The sequence below is a fragment of the Mauremys mutica genome, chromosome 12, assembly GCF_020497125.1.
Source record: "Mauremys mutica isolate MM-2020 ecotype Southern chromosome 12, ASM2049712v1, whole genome shotgun sequence".
Taxonomy (NCBI): Eukaryota; Metazoa; Chordata; order Testudines; family Geoemydidae; genus Mauremys; species Mauremys mutica.
In genome coordinates, this window is record NC_059083.1 from 77,230,376 (window position 1) to 77,255,043 (window position 24,668).

The 24,668-nt window shown below is 43.8% G+C and overlaps 1 protein-coding gene across 1 annotated transcript in view; it reads right to left on the reverse strand.

Moving 5' to 3' along the window:
• LOC123347019 overlaps nt 1–24,668 on the reverse strand; it is a 126,424-nt gene that overhangs the window by 42,142 nt on the left and 59,614 nt on the right. Inside the window, exons 35-48 of the mRNA XM_044984445.1 lie at nt 24,318–24,437; nt 23,831–23,971; nt 23,435–23,514; nt 23,283–23,338; nt 22,239–22,335; nt 14,376–14,489; nt 11,747–11,853; nt 10,517–10,721; nt 9,740–9,904; nt 8,251–8,360; nt 5,484–5,710; nt 2,107–2,248; nt 835–1,020; nt 260–407 (exon numbers count right to left, since the gene is read on the reverse strand). Coding sequence (XP_044840380.1) covers nt 260–407; nt 835–1,020; nt 2,107–2,248; nt 5,484–5,710; nt 8,251–8,360; nt 9,740–9,904; nt 10,517–10,721; nt 11,747–11,853; nt 14,376–14,489; nt 22,239–22,335; nt 23,283–23,338; nt 23,435–23,514; nt 23,831–23,971; nt 24,318–24,437 — 1,898 coding nt within the window. The remainder of the gene's footprint in view (nt 1–259; nt 408–834; nt 1,021–2,106; nt 2,249–5,483; nt 5,711–8,250; nt 8,361–9,739; nt 9,905–10,516; nt 10,722–11,746; nt 11,854–14,375; nt 14,490–22,238; nt 22,336–23,282; nt 23,339–23,434; nt 23,515–23,830; nt 23,972–24,317; nt 24,438–24,668) is intronic.

Genomic DNA, 24,668 nt, shown 5'->3' on the forward strand with positions numbered 1-24,668 from the left:
TCGCTAAACAATTTAGAAAAGAGGCAAGTACAATTATCCCCATTTTACAGATGGGAGGCACAGACAGGTACATGATTGCCCAAGGTCACCCAGCCAGCCAAAGGCTGGGATGGAAACAGAACCCAGGTATCCCTCTGATTTCCAGTCCAGTAGGCCACAATACAGTCAAACCACATTATTTACAGAAGATAGTTCAAGAGAAGGGGAAAACAATGAAACCATTTACAATAATTTAAATTGCAATCAGACTCATACTTACCAGGCAAAACTTTGTCAAAGTAGATGGCTAGCATCAAATAGAGAAGAGCATCAAAAACCAACAGGAAAAAAAATGCCAACATTGGGAAGGAGTCTTCCAAAAAGTCAGAAAATTCCACCCCTTTCAAAGCGTCTTCTAAATGTAGAATCTGAAATAATGCAGACATTTACAGGGGAAAGAATACGAATGGATGGTAGAGCAGTTGGCTATGTGGAGGAAGCCCATGGAGAAGTACAATAAGGGGTTGCTTAATTGTGTGGGTTGGATGGAATAGAGAGGATAAGGGCAAATAGGGATAAGAACCAAAGGATAGGCACAATTAAATTATTCAGGGCCATGAAGGCCAGAAGATGTTGAAATTTTACGTGGCAGGTGAGGTGAAGTCAATGAGCTTGAGGTTCTATTACTGGATTTGAAGGACTCAAACCCTTTCACCAGGAAATGGGTGTCACCATCAACTTTCCTTCACTGACTGCATTTCTGAAGAGTCAATGAACCCAAAAGTCTTAACAGATAAAATTTTCATCCTTTCCTAAATGACTGATGCATGAGGAGGAAATGATTCTGTATCATACCCGAACAAATCCAGCCGTGAAAGCAAAAGGACTGAAGAGACCTAAAACCCATTCCAAAGGTTCAGGAACATGGTTATACAACACCGCAAGGCCCAAACTTCCAAAGGACAGGGTGAAGAGGAACCCAACTATGCCAGTGAGCTTAGGTTTCTTCAACAAAGAACTTAGTAAGAAAGCAAGTGACATCTGAAAGAGACCAAGGGTTTGTTAGCAACAGCTTCGCAGAGAATCACAATATCGTCGTACAGTACTACAGTTATAAGACTGTTGGTGTTTCATTACTCCTATAACCCCTCATGACAAAGTGCTTAGAAGGATGGGCCAACCTAAAAGAGAGTTATTTAGACTAATGATGTTTTACATCCAGGAGAACTTTACTGAACAACTATAGGAAAAGCTACAATGATGAGGTAACAACCAGCTCCGGGGGATGTTTTAAAGGCCTTATCTTATGTCAGGGTTGCCCTGACTCTGAAAGCTTGGAAGTATCCTGCCCTGTTCATTAATTGACCAGTATTTTTAGTCTGAAGAACCAATGAACTTTTTCAGGTGCAAACCACCAGTGATAGAAATGACTGAACCAACACTTGTTTTAAGGTGATTGGCTGGCTGCCTTCTCTGAAGCAGAGCCTTAATGATCTTGGTCATCAGTTGTCCCAGATGTCCTTCAATGACTTGATAGCTTGAGTGTATCTAACATACAAAGGCCAAACCATGCCGCACAGCTTCCAGACATTACACTTGAATTAGCATTGTGTATAGGTCTGAACTTGACTCAAGACCTTTAAAACACTTTTTGTTTAACTGGATCATAAAAATAAACCTAAAATCCAAGAGACCATAGCAAAGAAGCTAATACTGCAGTACAGAATTCTCCTTAGTATTACTTAGTGTACGTAAATTAAGTCTATTTGAGTGGAGAGATCCCAAACCAGGGTCTCTCAATCATTCTTTGGACTGCAGAAGTAAATTCCTGTCTGCTTTGGTCTTGGCTAAGCTTGCACTGAATTGTATGAGGAATGTAACCTGCAGCTGAAAATGAATTGGGAAAATGAACTGAGCCCAGCAAGTTTTGTCCCGGAGTGAACTGAAAATATGACTCTATTTAGTATCTGTATGAAGGCTGTCTGAATCCTCCAGGTCAATAACACAATCCTCTCTCCCGCAGTTCAAGAAGTTTCATTTGTGGCAATACCAAGGGTCCTTAAATCCAGACTTTTTATAAATCCAGAGATGGAAACAACTATGCTTCTTCTGAAAAATAAAACTTACCAAAGAGATGCCATAGAGGTAAAAAAGGAAGAATATCACGGAATGGCTGGTGTGGTATATAAATTTTTCAGATTTAATGATAAGTGTCAGTAGAATTGCCACAATTAAAATATAGCCTGCATACAGCAAACCCCAGGAGAACCTAAAATCAAAAGACATTGCATTACTTTTCTGGTTTATGGATGGATGTGAGGTCATGCAGTAATCTGTTAAAAAGGAGGGACGGGGAAGAGAAGCCTGTACTTTGATATAATAATTGAAATTTCTTTGACAAAACATGTCACCATAATGTTTTATACAGATACTGCCAACTTACCATTTGCTTACAGTTTAGGTTTTAATAAAAAGGGGAGTTTAATGCCATGATAGAAATAGAAATATTTTTATGCAATTAAAAATAAATAAATGACTTATGTTTCCCTTAGATGTTCCCATGCAGTGTTGGAAAAACAATCACCACACTGCGATAGCGCATGAGAATCAGAACACGAAACTCGCAAGCACCACTGAAATATACCTGTCTCATTTAATTATGCAAGCTGAATAAAATGCAAAAAAGACCAAGAGAGAATAAAAAGAAATGTTGATTTTATAAAAAATGCTTTCAGTCTTAATATTTCCCTTGTTATATTAGTAACACAGGTAAGGGATCTTTTAAAACAAAAATCTGAACATGGATCTTTTTACCGCAATTGGCACTCAAAAAAAATCACACAATCTCCTTTTTCTGGTGATTGGGTGTTTCAAAATAAAAGCTGTACTGAGGAAAAGAATGAACCATACATGACAAAAGTTAATTATATTGTTTAATGCATGACTGGAAGGTGCTCAGATACTATAGAGATTAAGGTGATAAAAGAACCTAAATAGAAAGTGCAACACTGTTGACAGATGATACATAAATAACTAACTGTTATATAGCACTTTTCATTACTAGATCTCAAACCGCTTCACAATCTTTAATATATTTGTCCTCAAAACACCTATGTGAGGTAGAGCAGTGCGGTTATCCCCATTTCACAGATGGGGAACTGAGGCTACACAGCTTAAGCAAGGTCATACAAACAGTCTGCGGTGGAGTAGGGAATCGAACCCATGTTTCCCAAGTTCTAGGCTAGTGCCATGGCCATATACCAAGCTCAGATGGACAGCTCAGAAACACACAGAACTGATTTTTAAATGTAGTCTGCACTGTCTCCTACTTCAACCTCCAAGTTTATGGGCAATATATGATCTCTAGTTTGCCTGTCAGATGGGGAGAACGTAAAACACACATCTTGAGTGGATGTGTCTCAGCATGCATCCTTCGGCTTCCATCATCTTCTGTTTACCGACAAGAGTTTTAGCTGGGATAATGATAGCAAGATTTTAAAACAGGGAAGATATCCTGGGCAAAATGTTCATTTTGACTGTGGCTATTCTTCCAGACCAAGAAGTTTCCACATTTCTCCCAGGATTTACAGAGTAAAAAACTGGCTCCATTGAAGTCAATGGATTTCAGATTTACCTTCATTTCTTTTAAAGCTGGATACTTTCCCATAAACATGCATTTGTTTTAGACAGTAATTTAAAAATTGTTGCATAATGTTGCTCTAAGCAAACAGTGTGAGGTTCATTTTCCTAATGGCTACTCTTGCATTTCTGGGTTTTGTACAGTAAAGATTTATAAAACTGTTCATGCATCCTAAACAAATGGCTATAAAAATATAACCAGACACTCATGGCAGGGCCAGGGACAGAAGGGCGAGAGAGAAAATTTGCTGGAGGCTCAGACTTGAGCACAAATCACCGACTTCGTGTTGGAATTTAGAGCAGGGTTTGACACCCACTTGGCAGAAGTCTTTAGCTACCCCTTCCCAGGCTGTTTTACAAGTAGAAAGCTCCAAATTACATAAGGAGCAACTTGATACTATATTTCCTCAGAACTCCTGTCCTGATCTGGGGTCACTGTGTGTACCTGTATTGCGTCCTCTTTTATGGGTAAGTCCCTATTTAAATTGCAAGATGGTCTTCAAATAATTGCAGCTGAGTTGCGGACAAGACTTGGAAAACTGCGGAAAAGTAATAATGTAATTTGGAAAAGCCAGAGTGGTCCTATTTGTTCAAGAAAAATTTGCTGGAACAATATAAACACTCAAGTGCTATGTCATGCCTACTAATTATTTTTGATAACCAGACATTTTGCTGCAACTATATTACATTAACTATAAAAAGAGGGTGACCGGTAGAATGTAAAATTAAGACAAAAAGTCTTAACACTACTGCTATAGAAATCGAGTCCAGTCACTTTAGCCTTTTACATTTTACAGGCATTGAATGTTAGTGCAGTACTATTTGCATACTGAAAATGTATGCAAAATTGTGGAGTGTGCAAAGTTAGCGAATTAAAATCCAAATTGCGGCGGAAGCCTAATATTGCAGGATCTGCAATTTCCGCAATATCACAAATGAAGTAGGACCTTACTCATGGGCATAACCCATCCTTCCTATAAGGTGCTGAGTCTAAATACTATGGTGAGTGTGTGTATAATTAGCTCCCAGCTGGGAGTGTCTACCTGAACAGGCACTGAACCCTGACTGGAAATTACCAGGCCATGGTCTAGCTCAGTAAGGTCTCCTCCATGGGACACTACTGGGTTAGGGAACAGTAATGCCCCAGGTATCCCACAAGGGGGCACTGAAAGATCCATACACCCCATCACAGAGCGGTACCACCATTCAGTAGCAAAACGGAATCAGCCTACACTGTGTTGACTATAATGGACACACATTGGCTTCAATGACCAAGTTAGAACACACTGAAATGTTTTGAATCCTGAACATTTGAATTTAGGAAAAATCAGGGAAAATACGAGGGGGGGTGGGGGTGGAAAAGAGGAGGAAAGAGTCCCTGAATATTCTTTTTGGACCCATTCTAATGGAATTCCTCTGAAAGACAGTTTGGCCCCTTGTCTTTGTATGTAAGGCTCAATTCTGCATTATGACCTGTGGAAGGACTGCTTTGCCTGCACCGATGACAATGCAAGAGCTACACCTTTCACATAAAGCAGAGAAAAACAAGCAGCCATTCAGTTATGTCCTGACACACTAAAGGCTTTCAATTTGATTTGGCTACTTCCATTGACTCTCATACATTGTGCAACTGACTGGTAATTCTGAGGCACTGCCTATATTTAGCAGCTTCCTTTGCCAACACGAATTACACCTGGGCTTCATTTATATTCTCAGGTTTTGCAAATGGAGAGGACACATCTTGCTCACCCAGCAGAATTTCCCAGCTTCTTACAGTTTACTTTAAACACCTGGCTGCATCGGTGAGATATTCATTCACCAGTGGATTTATCTGCCATACATAGTTAAGTGGGCATTTCACACACCAGAAGGCGAAATCCTGGAGCGCCATCATCTTCATCAGCTCCTTAAACTTCCTCCTGTCTTTTGCCACATTGAGTGACATAAAGTATATGAGAGGAGAGAGTGCCACTGCACAGCAGACAAGAAAAAAGTCATAGTTAATGCCTCTCACAACACGAAAGGGAGGTAGCCTCATCTGTTCAGCAGTGACTGACTGCAGCTCTTCCATCACTGAGTGGTTTGATGCAACCTAAAATACAAAACAAGTAACCAATTAGATTCATTTGCCAAGACCACAGATTTTTAGTGACATTTTGTCAATGATTCTTGGCTGTGAGAGCTGGATGTGAGCTCTCTCACTGTAAACTTCTCCATCGGAATTAAGGGAAGATGAGAAAAGGGCAACTTAATTCTCTCAACACAAACACTCACTGATGCCTGAGTTCACACCTGCACTCCAGATCTTGAAGCTGCAGCTGTAAAGGAAGATGATGGGAGCCATGTGGAAAACATTTCAATCACCAGCAAGAAAACCCCATGTTTCTTGCTGTTTTCCAAAGCAGCAACCTTTTCACACTGGCCTCAGGGCACAGAGTTGGCATGGTGTGTGTGTGTATGTTCATGCACACACAAATGGCAGGCATTTTTTCCAAGTGTTAAACTCTCTGGAGCACTGGTGGTAGCGTCGGGATGTTTTTCTTGGAAGGGCGGCGTTCAGGGTGTTATTTCTGGCAGTGAGTAGCTTTAATGTGGAGACAGTGTGGCCTGGTGGACAGGCAGAACATTAGACTGTGATTCAGCCTGCTTGGTGAACTTGGGGAAGTCACTTCATCTCTCAGTTTCCCCATCTGTAAAATGGGACTAGCGATAGTGACCTCCTCTGTAAAACGCTTTAAGATCTACTGGTGAAAAGTGCCGTATAAGAGCTAGGTATTATTATGAACATGGTGCCACACACAAAGATAGTCCAATTATGCCTCCCTCAGTGCAGCTACACTAGATTTGGAGAAGACGCCAGAGTGCTGTACTTTGGCTGCATATGCTAGTGTGCAGGCATGCAGTGAAGGGTGGCTTGCTCTGTCACGTGCCTTTGTGGAGCTAAGGCAGATTCATGGCTTCACACGCTGCATACTGGCAAGGGAGTGCAGGGCTGGGAGCAGGTGACACCCTTCCAACAGGTAGAGTAAGAGTCAATGTTGACTGTGCTCCACTGGAGACATGATGACTTGTACAGTCAGACTGTAACAGCTGGAAGGCAGTGGTAGGGTGACCAGACAGCAAATGTGAAAAATCAGGACGGGGGTGTGTGTGTGTGATCAGGGCTTATATAAGAAAAAGACCCAAACATCGGCACTGTCCCTATAAAATCAGGACATCTGGTCACCCTAGGCAGTGGGGTCTGGAGGAATGTGCGCAGGTTTAGGAAACAGGCAGTCACGAGTTTAAAATCTGGCTATATCACCGAATCTCTGTCTCTCTCAACAGTAAGGGGATAATGATCCTCACGGGGGTGTCATAAGAATTATTTAATGTCTTGTACACTGGGTTTACAATGTAGAGTGCTAGATAAATACAATGAATATTTAACTACTGCAGCTAGTGTGCAAATGCAAGCACTTTCCACCAGCTCACCATAGTGCTCTAAGAAACTATCTGTTTATTTTAGGTACTTATAGGGAAGTGCTATTAATTCCATTTTACAGATGGGGAACTCAGTCATGGGGAGGCTAACTGACTTGCCCAAGGTTACATAGGAAGCTTGTGGCAGAGATGGGAATCACACCTGGTCTCCAGCACTCCAAACTAGTGCCTTAACCACTGGGCCCTCCTTCCTTTCACAGCATTTGTGCAATTCAGCGCTTGAACCAAATTATGGTAGACTTACGGGCACCCTGTTTGGTGTGCTCAGTAATTTCGCATGGATAGAAACAGAGAAATATAGGGCAGGAAGGGAACTCAGTAGGTTATCTAGTACATCCCTCCATGTTGAGAATGGTTTAAATATATTTAGACCACCCCAACAAGTGTTTATCTAACCTTTTCTTTAAAAACCTCCAGTGACATAGATTTCACAACCTCTCTTAGTAACCTATTACTTCACTATCCTTACAGTTAGAAAGTTTTTCCTCTTATCTAACTTAAACCTCTCTTGCTGCAGTTTTTTAACCAGTTATTTACACACTTTAGAGTAGTTTCATCGAGGCCATATTTCCCTAGTTTTCTTAGGCGAATGTCATGTGAGGCTGTGTCAAAAGCCGTGCTAAAATCAAGATATAGCACATCTACTGCTTCTCCCTATCCACCAGGTCTGTAATGCTGTCAATGAAGGAAAAGAGGTTGCTTTGCCATGATTGGTTCTTGATAGATCCATGTTGGTTATTACTTATCACCCTAGGATCCTCTTGGTGCTTACATATTGATTGTTTAATAATTAGGTTCCAGTATCTTTCCAGGTATCAAAATGAGGCGGACTGGTCTATAATTCCCTGGGTCCTCTTTGTTCACCTTTTAAAGAGAGGTACTATGTTTGCCCTTCTCCAGTCCTCCGGACCCTCACCTGCCCTCCATGAATTCTCAAAGATAATTGCTAGCGGTTCCAAGACTGCTTCAGTTAGTTCCTTAAGAACCTGAGAGTGAATTTCGTCAAGGCCCACGGATGTGAATACATCTAATTTCTCTAAAAAGCTCCATCTACATGTAAAGTATTTGGTCAGAGATTTTCTTTGGTTAGGTCTAATACTAATAATCTGGCTAAAATGAACTGACTTTCAAGCGCCCGACTCTACTTACTTGAATGATAGCAGCGTCAATGTTTGCTTGCAGGGGAACAAATCCTGAAGTCCACTGTTGACTAACAGGACAAGCAACGTCCTCATCAAATATATAGCCAGAGCAGCTGTCTTTAGGAAAGATTTAAAAAAAAAATAAGCAAAATAGTAACGTGTGGGGGTGTGGGGGAGGAGTGTTACATGACACAGAGGATTAGCAATGAGAAGTGGAACCTGTCACCTGTAGGTCCCCCAGTTAGACTGTACTCTGTGGCTGAAATCCTGACCCTGCTGAAGTTAATGGCAAAAACTCCTATCGACTTCGGTGGGTTTCACTGGATGTCACTAGTGGCTGAGAACCATGTCCATATCATGGGTGTTCAATGGTCATTAGGCAATGATTCGGGGGAGTCTTAGTGGGGGCTGGGCTGGGACGGGGTTACAGCTGCGCCGGAGGAGCTGCTGGCATGGGGACACCGGGCAGCCCCAAGTTCCACTCCTTTCGCCGCTGTGGCTCCCAGGATATCAGGGCTGTCCTGTATCGCTGCTGTACCGACGCCAGGCAGGAGGACTCAGGAGACGCAGCTGTATGGAAGGGCAGGGGGCGGGACCATTCCACCATACTTGCACCACTGGGGCTTATAGAACACTGGACTTGTCAGGCAGTTCCTGGTCAAAAATTTTCCAGGCAAATGTTTTTCAGCCAGAAAATGTCAATTTGTCAACATCAACATTGTGGGGGGAAATGTGTCATTTTTGATGAAATTTCATTCAGGAAGAAAGTGCTTCAATAAGGTCCTTACTGATGTTTTATTTTGAAATAACTTCTTGTTTCTAAATATTATATGTTATTTTATATTATTTTATTTCTATATATTTTATATTATGCCAGTTACAATACTGATTTACCAAACCCAGAAGCAAACCTGTTACTAGTTAGATCAATTACCAATGATCAAACCAATTAGCAGTTAGAAGACCAATTTTCAATTATAAACCCAATTATTTTCTTTTCTATTATAAATTGTAAAAAATTAAACTCTAATTCTGAAATAAAATAAAAAAATATTCAAAAAAGTTTAAACAGAAACAAAACATTTCAAATGAGCCAAAACAATTTTTTCCCCACAAATTCTGTTTTGTGTGAAATTTTGAAATTTCCGCTTTTAATTCCAATTGAGAATATTTAAAAAAAATCAGAATTTTCCTTGGAACTGAATTCTGAGTCCCAAACAGATCTATTCATGAGTATACTGAGTGGGTGCCATTGGGTGCTGAAACTTTGACCAAGTTAGCTACTTCTGTGAATGCCTGTGGCCAGAGTCACCCAACAATCCATTCCAAATAGACAGATATTCCATATTCGAGAATCAATATTAGAAAATAGTTGTTTGAACACTAATTTTATACCTACATACATTTTAATCTCATGTCGACCTTTATAAATTGTGATTAAATTGAAAGATTAAAAAGATTAAAATGCACAATTTGTGTTAAATTGGAAAAATCACCTGAATGATGATCCATATTGTCCCTTTGCAAATGGAATGAAGAATATGCATGGGAAGCTAACTCATAAGAGAAAGCATCATTAAAGTTAACCTCTATTACATCATGGAATGTCATAGCAGTGCTTTCCAGCTCTGTCTGTTCTCCAGCGTTGTTTCCAACAATATCTACACATGTGATATATAAGAAAAATAAATGTGCATGTTTACACCTATTGTCTACCAAAACCTTAGATGACTGTCACAAAATAAACCATTAAAACTAGGGAAGAACGGATTCGTTTTGTCTAATGTTAAGAGCACGTCAAAATTGTGGGTTTGGAAGTTTGACTTGAATGTTAAGACAGCATTTCATTCAAGAGAGGAGTGAAAAACAAATATGGAGCAACTACTAAAAACAGAAGCAGAGAGAGCCAGAGGAAAAAAATATAATGAAAAATTAATATAGAAATCCCTAGGCCAACGGAGTAAGTTAAAGCAGCCCCAAGGCTGCTCTTAAAAAAAACACCAGGCCAACAGCAGTGCAGACTGGCCATCAGAACTGGAGAGCCCCAAATACTCTTTTTTACACTGAGTGGCACATGGTCACAAGAGAGAATCTGCCCCATGACATTCATTAGCACCACACAGGCAGACTGGCACTCATATCCTCTGGCATTAGAGATTAATAGCTAACAAATATTCAGTACAAGCAAAATACACCTTTTAGTAAAAAGTCTCATGAAACACAGGAAATGTAAAAAACCAACAACTGTGTAATAAAGTTAGGAGGGAACGTACCCTTCAAAAAGGAAACAGAAGCCATATGCTGCATTATTTGTCTGGTAGTCTGCGTCACTGGTGTATACTGAACTGCATATGTGCTCGTATTAAACGAATTGACAGGCCCAAGGTAAACCGAAGGTAGTTCAGGGTATCCCCTGTACCAACCACTAATAATATCCATATACAATATGAGAGGCATCAGTAGTGAGAGGAGCAATTCCTAAGTAGATAAAAATGTGAAGCAAATTAGAAGTTGGTAGCACATATGCAAATCACCTGACCAGCAACTGTACTGCCCCCTAGAAGGAGCTTATCCCCTTGTAGGGTGTTGGCATACGCTTTGGGAGAGCCTCTCCCGACTGAATGACCTTACATACTTGCATATGTGTTATGCAAACTCCGCCCCTTGGCTGTGCTGTGAAGCATGCAGTCAAAGCTCAAGTGAGAGCATTTAGAATGGCCATTTCTGACTTTGCTCAAGCACTTTTGGAACAATTGATGAGTGAGCGTTGACCCATGCAGTTATACCTGATACCCTCCCAGTCACAGCCCCGGTTAGCCAATTAGATTCCTTTTAATGGCACCAAGGATATAACTTTTTAGAACACTATGCCATTTTTTCAGCTTCTGTGGAGTAGAAATGACACACAGAGCCAATCCTACACAGAGGGATGGGAGGTCAAAGGTTTGGGGGCCCATCTCCACCAGAGGCTGCATTTCAGGTCTCTCAGTCTTGTACACTTTCTTGAGTATTAAATTCACAGACTTTTTTTTTTTTTTAAAGCAGAGAACAGCCTGGTAATGAAACAAGCCAAGCGGACAATGAAATGCAAAGAGCACCGAGAGAGTCAATAGCAACTGAAGAGTGAGAGCCGGCCTTTGCCTTCATGGCACTGGACCACGTCGTGGGTCATGCAGAGCTTCAGACCCAGATTGTCAAAGGTCTGAAACCAGTGGGAGCCAGATGCCTCAATACCATTGGGGATCTGGGCCTCAGTGTTTGAGCGGAGCACAAAGCTTCCTAGAAGTTCCCAGCATGCAGCAGCTGTAGCTTAGCCATTGCACCATGCGTAAGGATGCTCTCCCCTCATTGCTTGCTACAAATGGGAAGGTGGGGCTTTGTTCTACCTCTGACCAGTCCTCTTTGGGTGGGGCAGTCTGGCTCCATGACGGCTGCCTGTTGTACAAGTTCTCCGGTGAAGCCCAGCCCCAACCTCAAAACAAACCCCAGCTCTTCTGACTTGCCTGTAAACTCTGCTTTTTCTTCCTCCATTTCACCAGTATATGCTTTAATAGCAGGGCCCCGGTTTGTTGACACACACTGATCTCTCGCTGACGTCTAGGAAGCATTTCTGGAACGGGGTGAGAGAGAGTTTTTTTTTCTATTGGTACAACTGAACGGAGCACTTTGTGTGGTATGTGGCAGGGGGCAGGTCATCTGTGACGGGTCTTTTGGAGCATCTGGATTTCATTTAATGAGTCTGTCATCCATATGTCTCAAAGGGAAACTCAGATCCCCTTTCCTCCTGGTGGCAGTCATTAGCTCATCTTATTTTCAGCTGTAATGCCAGACACTTACACGAAACAAGACTATTTAGTGGATTGTCTTTTTTTTTTTTAAATGTATGTATGGGAGAGTCAGTACATTGATCTTCTATTTGCTGTTAAGGGCTTGAGAGAGATTATTGGGAATGTGCCCTTCATTTATAATTAATGTAGAGTAAAATTGTTGATAAGACAATAAAGGGAAAACACACCCTCCATCTCTTTACATGAATTGAATGCTTTAGAATTACTACCACCTGCCTTTGAGACAAACACCCAGAGCAGATGGAAGATGCACACATTGGGCTGAAAGTCTACTATGATGTGGCTATAAGCTCCAACAAACCTTTGCATCATATAAGTGACTAAGACCAAGATTCTCAAAGGTATTTAGGTTCTTAATTTCCATTAATTTCCAATGGAGCCTAAATACCTTTCAAGATCTGGGTCTAGAACAAAGGACATAAAAATGAATAACTGTAATACACACGAAACAGCGAGGATAGCTCTGTAAACATCTTCATTCAGGGTACCTATCTGCTCCGATGATCATCTAGTCATGCCAAAGAAATCAAAAGGCAGCTGAAGTGAACCTAGCTAAGTTGTGTGTTGTGAATTTTCAGACTAGCTATGATTTACAAACAACGTAGTTTGTTTATAATCTGAATCTCTCTCTCTCTAGCCTTAATAAAATCTTGCTTCAATTAGGCCAGTTGTGGCCTTGGAATGTTGTTCTGGAGAATTTCAACATAGATTGTCCCGGAAAGAGGAAACTATCCTCAGAAAACAGGGCATCTAAAAACTCACTTGACTTGGGTTCTTGGTGAAAAAGGAACCTCTCACAGAAGAAGCTGTGGTTCTGGTGGACAGGAGGGAGGTACCTATCAACCACAGATATGCAGGAGGTGTGGCCAACAAGGATGCTTGTCTCTATTTATTAGGACCAGACCATGAGCATAACACCAAGCACCTTTCACTTCCACTGAATTCAGCATAACTCAGGAGGTACTCAGCACTAGAGCTGGTTGGAAATTTGCACTGCTCCCCCCTCAAAAAAAGATTCAAGTTTGCAGTGAAAAATCAACATCAGCAACATTTCAGCTGAAAACTGAACATTTCAATTTGGAAATGCTACTGCAGTGCCTCAAGGGAGTTGTCGTTTAGGTGCCTCATGGTTTCGTTCTCCTCTGGGACCAGGCTTCTTGCAAGGCTGCCTCTTCATGATGCACCAAAGCCCCCCCTTGTGGTGAGCTCTGATGGTGCTTTGTGGGAGTTTCTGGCCCAGGTGCATCATGGGAGATGTCAGTCCATTTGGGGAACCCACTCCTTAGAGGAAAAACAGGGACATGAGGCACCCAAACTTCAACTCCCAGAAAGCACCACAGTGGCATATCCAAATTAAAAATTTGGGATATTTGAGAGTTTAAAACAAAGTTGACCTTTTTCACAGACAGCCATTTGTGAAGTTTTTGTGGAAAAATTGTTTAGCTGAAAGTCTAATTTTCCATCAAACAATAGTGTTGCTCAGCCTCACTCAACACTTCGAAGCACATACAGCTGATCAGGGAAACCCAGCTTCTAGAATCAGAACTGACTCCTGAGAGGAGCTGTCTGCTAATGTCAGGCTACCAGCAGAACTTCAAACTAGACTTGGTCAGGTTAACAATTGTCTTGTCCTGCAAAACTTTTCAGAATTTTATTTTTTTTTCCTGTTTTGACTCAGGTAGAAACCAAGACTTTTCAAAGATTTTCATGAAAAAAGAGAGACCACCCACCCCCAAATAGCCAATCAGTTGGTGATTAGGGCAGTCCACAGGGAGATCCAGGTTCAAGTACTTACTTGACCATTCTCTGACATCCTAGGTGACTGTCCTGACCACCAGGACAGTGGCTATTCTGGGGTGGGTCTCTCTTAAACTTTCCTGTTGAATCTATTCTACTTTGTATAACTCTTCATCAGGGTTAGTACTGGAACCTGGGTCTCCCATGACCCATGTGAATCCCTAACCACCAGACTATGGTCTGGTGTGCAACTCTCTCTGGTTTTGCCCAGAAATTCCATCCTGGACCTGAGGAACCTTTCCCAACAAAAGTTTTAGTCAACACTGGTACACCCCCATGAAAAGTTCCAGTTTCAACAAACTGCCATTTTCTGATGAAAAATCCTTTGGTCAAAAATTTACTAGCCAGCTGTGCATCAAACAAAACATGCCTGAGGAAAATCATTTGCAGTGTCAGTAAACACAAAAGACTGTACAGAGGGAAGAACACTAATAGAACGATAGGGGCTCAGACAGCATAGAATCAGAACAGGCAGAAATAAACTCACCTTCACAAAAGCCTGTGTGGAAGAAGGAACCTGGGACACTTGGAAAAGGCTGCGAAGATAGTGAAACACTCTCCTTGTTTCTCTGCACAGTGGTTTTGATGCCAGCTGGGTGAGCTAGTTATTCAGAATAGCCACTGAAAGGAAACAGTGTCCTTTTAACTGTCATGCTGCCAAAATGCTCTGTTCACGTGACCATTTCTCCGTATTTCTCAATTGTTTTCTTCCTCCCCTTCCCTTACTACCAGCTCTCCTAGCTAGCAGTACTGCAGCTATGCTCATAATCAGTGATGAGCTGCCAACATTTTAACAACCGGTTCCCTATAAAAAGTTCTGATTTAAGGGGGGGGAGCGGGGGAGGGGCCGGGGCAGGTGGAGACATACCCGTGGGGCCAGGGGCCCCTGCAGGGCCTGCGGCAAATTGCCCCACTTGCCCCCCCAGCAGCCCTAGAGCTTGCAGCCCCCTCCCCCGTTACCTTGCTGGCAGCTCAAAGCGACTCTGGAGCTCAGCTGAGCTGCCCAGCTGGTGCTGGTGGCTGGCCACGCTGCAGCTGGGGGGAAGCGGGGGTAGGGCCGGGGGAGCCTCAGCCTCCCCAGCTGGGAATCCTGGGAGCAACAGGATGGTCCGGCCCGCGGACCGGAGTTCTTTGCCCACCTCCTGGCCCTTTAACAACCGGTTCTCCACGGAGGTCTAATTTTAGCAACCGGTTCTTGGGAACTTGTAGGAACCTGCTCCAGCTCACCACTGCTCATAATACCGCAAACAAGCTTAGCAAGGGAGAACACTCCCAGGAAAGTTACAGTCAAAAGTTTCTTAGAACTTTGCCTCTGCACCTTTCAGCTTACATGAAAGATGGTCAAAGCCCAAAAATCTGGTCTGAGACAGCAACAAGTCAATATGAGCTTGATCCTGTGAGAGGCTGAGCACTTCTTTGGGAATGCTTAGTGACCTCAGCTCAGTGGTGTTTGACAGAACTTGGAAGCTTGCAGGATTGGGCCCTATGCAAATAGGAAACCTTGTTGTGGGGGAGGGGACTATTGAGGGTTGAATTCATCCCGGGGCCAGAGCTGAGTTCAGTAAAGGAACTCAAGGGGGTGAGTGTGAAGCAGTGCCTTTATGCTGCCTTTGCTCTTGCTCCAAACTGGGGGCTTCTGGGGACTGTACCTGTCCCTGGCATAGGTTAGAGCAGTCTGGAAAATTGTCCTAGCTCGCCCTTAGTTGGCAACTGCACCAGTAAGTTATTGTGGCCTCCAGAAATATCTTGGGCTATAGGAATGCCCCAGCCATGCCCCTTCCATCTTCCAACATGCCCCTGCCAGGGATGTCCTCCTTTTTCAGAGGCTATCCCTGCCCACTCTGATCCTTCTTATATCTTCTGTGGCTCTGTTTGTGGAGAGAGCGCACAATCTCTGTGGTTCTCAAAAGAGTTGTACTCAACCAATCACCTATGTCCGTTCCTGTCTCCCCTGAGGTCAGAGGTCAGTAAGTCCCCAAGGTGCACATCCGCAACTGGACCAGCTAATGGTATCTGTGGCTCAAGTCAGGTAGTACTAATATGCACTTCTACCCAGAAAACTAACTCCACTGGTTTGCCCCACGTCTATTCAGAGTCACTGCTGGTCCCTTTAAGGCCAAGCAGAACTGGCTCTATAGGATTTTTTGCAGTTATTATTCCATAAAGTTAGCCATTTTTCATTGTTTCTTCAAGTTATTCAATTTTTTGGTTGCTCAAGCCACCGTAGAGACAAGAATCCATTTTAACACTCCTGTTAGCATAGCAGAGCCAACACAGCTAGATGTGAGTGAGATGGGCCCTATTCTTCCTCAGACAGCAACAAGAAGTTTGGTGATTTAAGCCACGATCCTACCACACCATCTGCACAGCACTCCTGAAAGAGGAACCCACTGAAATAAGTGAGGATGCGGTTGGATTAACTGCTCAGTGGTGTTGCATGCAAGTATAACCAAGGGCCAAATAAAATGACAGTGGGGTTTGCAGTGGCGACATTAATGACAGAACGTGGTCTGTGGAATCTTTGTCATAGAATCCTAGAATCCCAGGGTTGGAAGGGACGTCAGGAGGTCATCTAGTCCAACCCCCTGCTCAAAGCAGGACCAATCCCCAACTAAATCATCCCAGCCAGGGCCTTGTAGCCTGACCCAAAGTTGGGTATATATAATTGTAACTTGAGGATTAACAGGTTCATGTCCCAAGATCAGGCCCAGTAAGATTATTGTAAAATTATCATATAATTTGGGAACCCTGATGTGTACAGGTGCAATACCCACACCATAGGAACTCTCTCTATATATATTTACAAATATATAATTTATTAATTTTTCAGCAAAGATTATACACACACAAACTTAACAAGGCAGATAGAGATAATACAGAAAGTACATTTGGACGTCCATACTTACACCCTTATCTTTCTTAACCTACTTAACCATTATCTTACATACTTAATCATTATCTTTCTCATCACCGTCATTATCCTCATCTTCCCCGGTGGCCATCATTCTGGCCCCTCCCAAGGCCTACATCTCCCCAACCTAGCTGCTGCCCCTGGGATGTTACTTTTATAGTAGGTTACGCGGATGCTGCCATGGCCAATGCATATTCAATAGAGGTCCTTATTTGTATTTCCTCCCCTTAAGGTGTCCATTTTCTATAGGTTAGTATATGTATGATGTTACCCTATTAGCATACATGCCAATTTGCTGTCATGGCACTTTTGCGGTCAGAGGTCTTTCCAGAACCTTCCAGATGCTGGTGTCAGCTATGTTCTGTGGGTGGCTGCTGTCAGTATCCGGGACAAAATTCCCCCTCTTGCTTGCGACTTTCAGTTCCCTATAACTTATGAGTTAGTTATGTTTATCTATACCAAAGATTATAGACCTCAAGCCGCACACTATCTACTAAAGCCAGATCTTACAGGATAAAAGCCTGTAGGTTCCTTGCATTACTACTAAATATAATAAAGCAGAATAACAAGGCAATGAATATAATACAGGTAAGCTGGCTCACTGGGCTACAGCTTTGTCAAGCTGGGCCTTAAAAACCTTTAAGGATGGAGATTCCACCACCTCCCCAGGTAACCCATTCCAGTGCTTCACCACCCTCCTAGTGAAATAATGTTTCCTAATATCTAACCTAGACCTCCCTCACTGCAACTTGAGACCATTGCTCCATGTTCTGTCATCTGCCACCACTGAAAACAGCCGAGCTCCATCATCTTTAGAATCCCCTTCAGGTAGTTGAAGGCTGCTATCAAATCCCCCTCACTCTTCTCTTCTGCAGACTAAATAACCTCAGTTCCCTCAGCCTCTCCTTGTAAGTCATGTGCCCCAGCCCCCTGATCATTTTTGTTGTCCTCTGCTGGACTCTCTCCAATTTATCCACATCCTTTCTGTAGTGGGGGGACCAAAACTGGAGGCAATACTCCAGGTGTGGCCTCACCAGTGCCGAATAGAGGGGAATAATCACTTCCCTCAATCTGCTGGCGATGCTCCTACTAATACAGCCTCATATACCATTAGCCTTCTTGGCAACAAGGGCACACTGCTGACTCATCTCCAGCTTCTCATCCACTGTCATCCCCAGGTCCTTTTCTGCAGATCAGCCAGAAAGAGCACAGCTTGACTTTCACAACACAGGTTGAGTCTTCAGACCTGGCAACTGTGAGTGTGTATCCCACACAGGCCTTGAAGTGGTTAATGTGGGCCTGAGATGCCAAACCTGGCAACACCTGAGAGAGTGAGAAAGCCAAGCTTAATTCAGTGAAGCCTAGCTGAGGAGGATCTGGGTGGTGATTATGAAGCCTGGAGGTTTGTAGCAAACGGCCTGAAGAAGACAGGCTGCAGTCACTCCCTGAGGGATAGAAGATATAGGAAGCGGTCCAGGGAGGGAGCCAACTTGGCTGCCAGCTACAGGGTCCATGGACTGGAACTCAGAGTAGAGGACGGGCTTGGGTTTCCCTACCAGCTCCTGAGGTAAGAGATGTAAGGCAGTGGTTCTCAAACTTGGGCTGCCACTTTTCAGGGAAAGCCCTGGCGGGCTGGGCCGGTTTGTTTACCTGTCGTATCCACAAGTTCAGCCGATTGCGACTCCCACTGTCCGTGGTTCGCCGCTCCAGGCCAATGGGGGCTGCAGGAAAGGCGGCCAGCATGTCCCGCATTGGCCTGGAGTGGCGAACCACGGCCACTGGGAGCTGCGATCGGCCGAACCTGCAGAGGCAGCAGGTAAACAAACCGACCTGGCCCACCAGAGGCTTTCCCTGAACAAGCGGCGGCCCAAGTTTGAGAACCACTGATGTAAGGAACGTGGAGCCCAGAGACAGAGGAAAGATGCGCTGTAAGGTCATTGGATGATAGCTTGGTTGGCCTCTGCTATCCCAGAAGGGGTGGACTAAAGTATGACTTGCCCAAAGGGTCAGGTTGTGAGAAGAGAAACCAATGCTGTGATGGAGCGACCATGGGCAGGGGGCACCATATGGGGAGACAGCCGCTACACCACATCTGACCACAAGGAAGCACTACTGCACTGAGCAAACCCCTTTATGGGGTAAAATGCCTTGTTTACTTCCAAACTGAGAAGTGTGTTTTTGGAAAGCATTGAGACATGATACAGGTAGAAACTTACAATGTACTCTGGTTTCAACAAAATCAGACTTTAATTGATAGAGTACAGAAATAGAATGAAAGCCATAAGATAAAATAAAGCTAAACATAAATATATCTTGGGTAAATAGGGCTAAACTTTTTGCTTGATGGGCAGGGAGCACAGAGCATTGAAATATTGGGGGCAGGTTCTCCGACATGCTAGTTTCCACTGAGTGCAGCAAAGTGGGCATGTTGGGGGTGCCATCAGGCAGCAGGCTGAGATTCCCCAATTCTCTTCCCCCGGCTTCGGCCCGAGTGCATTTTAGAACAGGCCCCAGTCTGTTCTAACGCTCACCATCTGGCAATGGTCCCCAAGGGGCTTTATTTAGTCAAGCAGAGCTCTAGCCACTCTTCCTCCCCACAGCCACCTACGCCAGCTTTGCACCTATTAGCAGGAACATTGGGGCCAAATTGCATTGCTTTTGCACCACAAGGTAGTGCAAAGGGGATGAAGCTGGCCAGAGACTCAGGCCCGTTGCCTTGAATATGGCAGAATAAAAATCTTTTGTCTGACCCTAACAATGCTGAAGCTCAGTCCAATACATCCAGTGGAAGTGGAACGCACTAAGCAACTCTCGGGATCCATTCAGAACCCGTCAGGATTGGGGCTTTGGAGCCCACCATTAGAATGTGCCCATCTTCACGACACAGTCTGGGGCTCCAGAACGGCTGACCTGAATGAACCCACCATCTGGAAAAGGTAATCTCTTAAATTAAGAGATTTAAAACATAATTTTGTCTCCTCCTTTTTCTGAGTCGGGGAAGTGCCCCAACTGTTGGAATTGTAGAGCTTCCACAAGGTAGAACTTAAAGCTCAGATTTTTAAAGGTATTGAGGTGTTGCAGTACTCAGCATTGCAACGCCTAACTAATTTCGGAGCATAAATCTCATTTTCAGAAGGGATGTTGGCACAGAGGAACTTAAAACCACTGATTGGCTCCTGCAGTGTTAAACACTCTTAAAAAATCTGGGCCTAAATGTCTTTCTACAGTTAAAGATAATGAAATATCGAATACCCAAGGTAGTATTCTCACCAAGCTGTGCAGATATGCAGGGCTGTACAATTGTAAACGCATTGAAAAGTTAAGAGTCACCACACCCTACCTAAAAGCACAAGCTGACAAAATATATTGTTATATAACAGAGCGAACAGAGTAGTACACAACAGAATCAACTTGAGGGGTGGACGGTCTCAGATGATTTATGTAGCAAATTATCTGAAACCCTCAGGGAAAAGGATGAATTTTATAAGCTGTTTCGGCATCTTTTCTTTATGTTTCAACATACAGAGTGTAAGACAAACCACTTAAATCTGCAGGCTGCTACATGCCTATAACTGTTGCAAATGAACAAGTGGGCACTAATAAAGTATTCCCATGAAACGAACATGACATTTTCTACCTATATGATGCTAGTTCAGACTCCAATCAGCCGCAGGTTTGACTCGTGATAGTGATATTGTAAGCAAGCAGAGCACAAGTATGTTCTTATGGACGCTAAATCATTTCTAGTTACTCCACTGACTAAACTGCCATGTGTTTGAAGTCACCCACCTATGACTGAAGGCTCAACTTCATACAGACTTCTCCTCTAATGAGAGGAACATAATAAATGACCACATAATGTCTTAGATTTTATAATTAAAGATAGAAAGATGCCCTGTATATAAACAGACTTCTTTCTGTGCACTAGATTGGCTCCTGCAGTGTTAAACACTCTTAAAAAATCTGGGCCTAAATGTCTTTCTACAGTTAAAGATAATGAAATATCGAATACCCAAGGTAGTATTCTCACCAAGCTGTGTGATGGTGTTTCTCAGTTATTCACTTCCCTTCAGAGGAAAGTGCACAGGAATGGAGACAGGAACTTGAGCGCCAGTCACTGTTCCGCCACTAACTCACCCTGTGACCTTGTCCAAGTCACTTAGCCTTTCTTTGCCTCATTAACCTCCATAGGGCTAATACTTACCTCTCAGGGGGTTTGTGAGGCTTTAGCTCTCATTCCTACCCTGCTCTCTTCAGACTAAGGCTGTGGCTACACTCAAAACTTCAAAGTGCTGCTGCAGGAGCGCTCCTGCAGCAGCACTTTGAAATGCAAGTGTGGTCACGGCGCCAGCACTGGGAGAGAGCTCTCCCAGCGCTGCAGGTACGCCACTTCCACGAGAGGATTAGCTTTACAGCACTGTAACTTGCTGTGCTAAGGGGGGTGTTTTTTTCACACCCCTGAGTGAGAAAGTTGCAGCGCTGAAAAGCGCCAGTGTAGCCATAGCCTAAGGGAGCACACAAAGGGCTTGAGAGCGCGAGGAGTCGGATTATGCTTCCTGACTAGCCTTGCTCAGGTGCACACGCCATCCTCATTGACACTTGTGCTGCTGCACTCCTACCAAACAGTTCCAAGTTGGACAGTTTGCGTTACACCCCGAACACGTAAAGCACTATGCACTCACTGCATGGTTTATATAACATCTGTAAAGGAGGCAGGCAGAATCTCAGTGGGAATAAACGGGCACCGCTCCATTGACAGCTCTATGCTGCTTTGCATGAGCTGAAGATCTGACCCAGAGTCAGGGGCGGCTCCATGGACCAGCACACCAAGTGTGTTCCTGGGGTGGCAGTCAGGCTGCCTTCAGCGGCATTTCTGCGGGAGGTCCACCGGTCCCACAGTTTCAGCGGCAATTTGGCAGCGAGTACACCGAAGGCGTGGGACTGGCAGACCTCCCGCAGGCATGCCACTGAAAGCAGCCTGACTGCTGTGCTTGGGGCGGCAAAATACATAGAGCCGCCCCTGCCCAGAGTCTCATTCGGATGGCGGAGGCTGAGGATGCTTTTTTTAACTACAGAACAGAACTCTGGCTAAAAAGGCATATCCATATTTAGTTAACGGTTCACTTCAAAGCATGCTTCCACATCCATAGCAACCAGCTCAACCCATATGTCAAGTTCACTGACTTGTTTCGCAGCTGCAGGCCTGTACTTTCTTGAACACCTATTGTATGCAGAGCGATTCACCTTGAGTACCCCAATGCCTTCACCTTTAAAAATATTCTTTTCTCAAAAGAGGGGCTAATTTAAAAAAATTATTCCCTTGTCCAAAGTACAGAAGCTGCAAAGCTACAGTCTGAATTTTTATTGTGCGGCAAAGATCGTGAATATGTGCATTATTGTATCATACACATGAATACTGATTAAAATATAAACCCTTTTAAAGGTCTTCCTGGTGAAGTCTTTTCCACTCAAAAGTTCCTTCCAAAGCCATATCAAAATTATCCATTTCTTGCTCACGGGAGAGTTCTAAGAACACCTGAAATGGACAACAACAAAAATCTGGTTATTTGCTGTCACCGATAACAAATACATTAAACATTTGTTCCTATTTTTATGAAGGCAACACATGGGTTTGCAATTGCCCCAAAGATGAACACCACAGAAAACAGGTTTTCTGCTGATACAGCTTTCTTCAGAGCAGCAACAAGTGCCCTCTGATTTCCTGTTCACCAGCTCGCCAAAGGTCAGGAGCAACACTTGGAAAAGACCTTCATCCTCTCTAAGACTGTATATTTATTTTGATTCACTTCTATGTATGTTTCTGTACACAGATTTCAAGTCAAACTCTGCAGTTGGAATGTAATGATGGCTCTTTACGGGGGCTGTTCAAACCATGATGCCCGATAGGCACTGCAACGGGAGGTTTCACAGCGGGGTGTTCGCCCTTTTAATTCACTCACACAGGAGTGAGTTACGGCTTTGCCTCATGCCCTGTGCATTGAGCAGCTCACAAAGCAGATTGTGGCTCAGTCATGATCTGTCTGCCTGTTGCTCCCTGCTCCAGGAGGTCGAGGTACCCCTGTACCAGCCTTATATCTGCTGTCCCTTAGTGCACCAGTGTAGTTGTGCTGCCCAGTCCTTAGCGGGAGCGGAGGCTGCTTTGCCCACTATGCAGCTACCCATCATGCGGATACCAGTGCAGGGGAACAGGAAGGCAACATCTGCCCTTTTACCCTCTTCATGGCTCTCCAGGCTGGGCCACCATCTGACCCTCACTGCTATAATTATTCCCTTTAGAAGCTTGAAAATGAATCTTTCTCCAATAAACGCCTCCCCCCCCTTTTTTTTTTCCTTCCAAAGTTCGATCATTGTGCTGTGCTGCCTTCTTTGTTCCCTCGGAAATTCTGCAGCACATGCAAACTGCCCCTGCGTATTCCTTCACAATAGGCCTGGAGTCCTGCGTATAACTCTGAAATCCCATGCCTGTTCCAAAGTGTTCAAAGAGAAGCTGTACTCCTCGAGGCCGAAGGTTCGTTTGGCTGTGGAGAAATGAAGATACAGTTAATAAAAAAAGTTTCCTCTTTACAAGTCCTTTTCGAGTGAGCCTAACCTTCTGCTGCTAGTTTCTTTCTTACCTGCCTCTAGCTTGGAGAACGTCCGAGACAAAGGCAGTGCTTCTTGCATTGGTATCTTGTAAACCAGCAAAGAGGAAACCCTGAGGGGAAAAAGAAACTGCATCCATTGTCCTGTGTCTAGCTCGTAGACACCACTTTGGGTCAAACTGTGTCTGGCTCATGTGTGGGGCCAGAAGGGAAGGAGAAAGAACAAGAAGCTTCCGTATCTTATTGCATGGCCCAGAGACAATGACAGTCTCTAATCAGCTTGCCGGCTAGGGACCGTACCCTGTTAATCTCTCCCAACTAGAGAGCTTTGCTCAGGCTGTGACGTTTGCTGCCAAACTGCAGTGGTGGGAATGATACACTAAGTAACTCTTCAGGGGGGTTCGGGACCCTGATGTATTTTGCAGTTACCTTTCCTGACGATCTGCATGTGGGAAGATCCTCAGAATCTCCAAATGGAGGCAATCAACCTGCGCTGGGTCCTTCACTTTCATTTCCAGTAAGTAACCTTTGCCAAACTTGCTTTTCAGGTACTGAACAGCACCAATGCACCTGGAGACAAAGAAAGCAACACGGTGGGAAATACTTAGTAATGGACAAAGAGTGTTGCCTCCAAGACCCTCTCCTCTTAGTGGATGTCAGGGAATAAATTCAGCCGGAGCTGTCCAGAGCAGAGCTCCAGTAAATATTCTCAACCCCCCTGTTGTTATTATAGCATGGCCGGGGAGTGGGGTGGAGGTGGGGGAAAGGTGGGCAAGTGGGGAGCTCTAGGAAATACTCTGAGAATTTACATCCTGGTGGGTGTAATGAATGAGGCTGGATCCACAACATCTGCCTGTTCCCTGAGAACTTCTATAGTATCTATCTTGCTATTGAGCTGATTTATGTTACAGCCTACCGGAGCTTTCCACAGACCATGATGGCCACTCGATCACACACTGCCTCAGCCTCCTCCATGTAATGGGTTGTTAGGATGGCTCCTTGCTCCTTGTTTTTCAGTGCAGCCCGAATAGCTTTCCTGAAAAGAGAGACAAAAATTATTTCAGAGGAAGAGCCAAACAAGTTTTTCTATTGTATTTCCCTCTCAAAATGACAAAGGAAATGTATTTAAAACCTAACAACCACCTTACATTGATGTCTACATGAAAATACTTTGAACTTCCCATTTATGACCAAATTCCATTGAGGGGTAGCTCTGAAATAAGATTTGCTACAGTGCTGATTTAGTGGGGAGGGGCTGTTCAGTTCT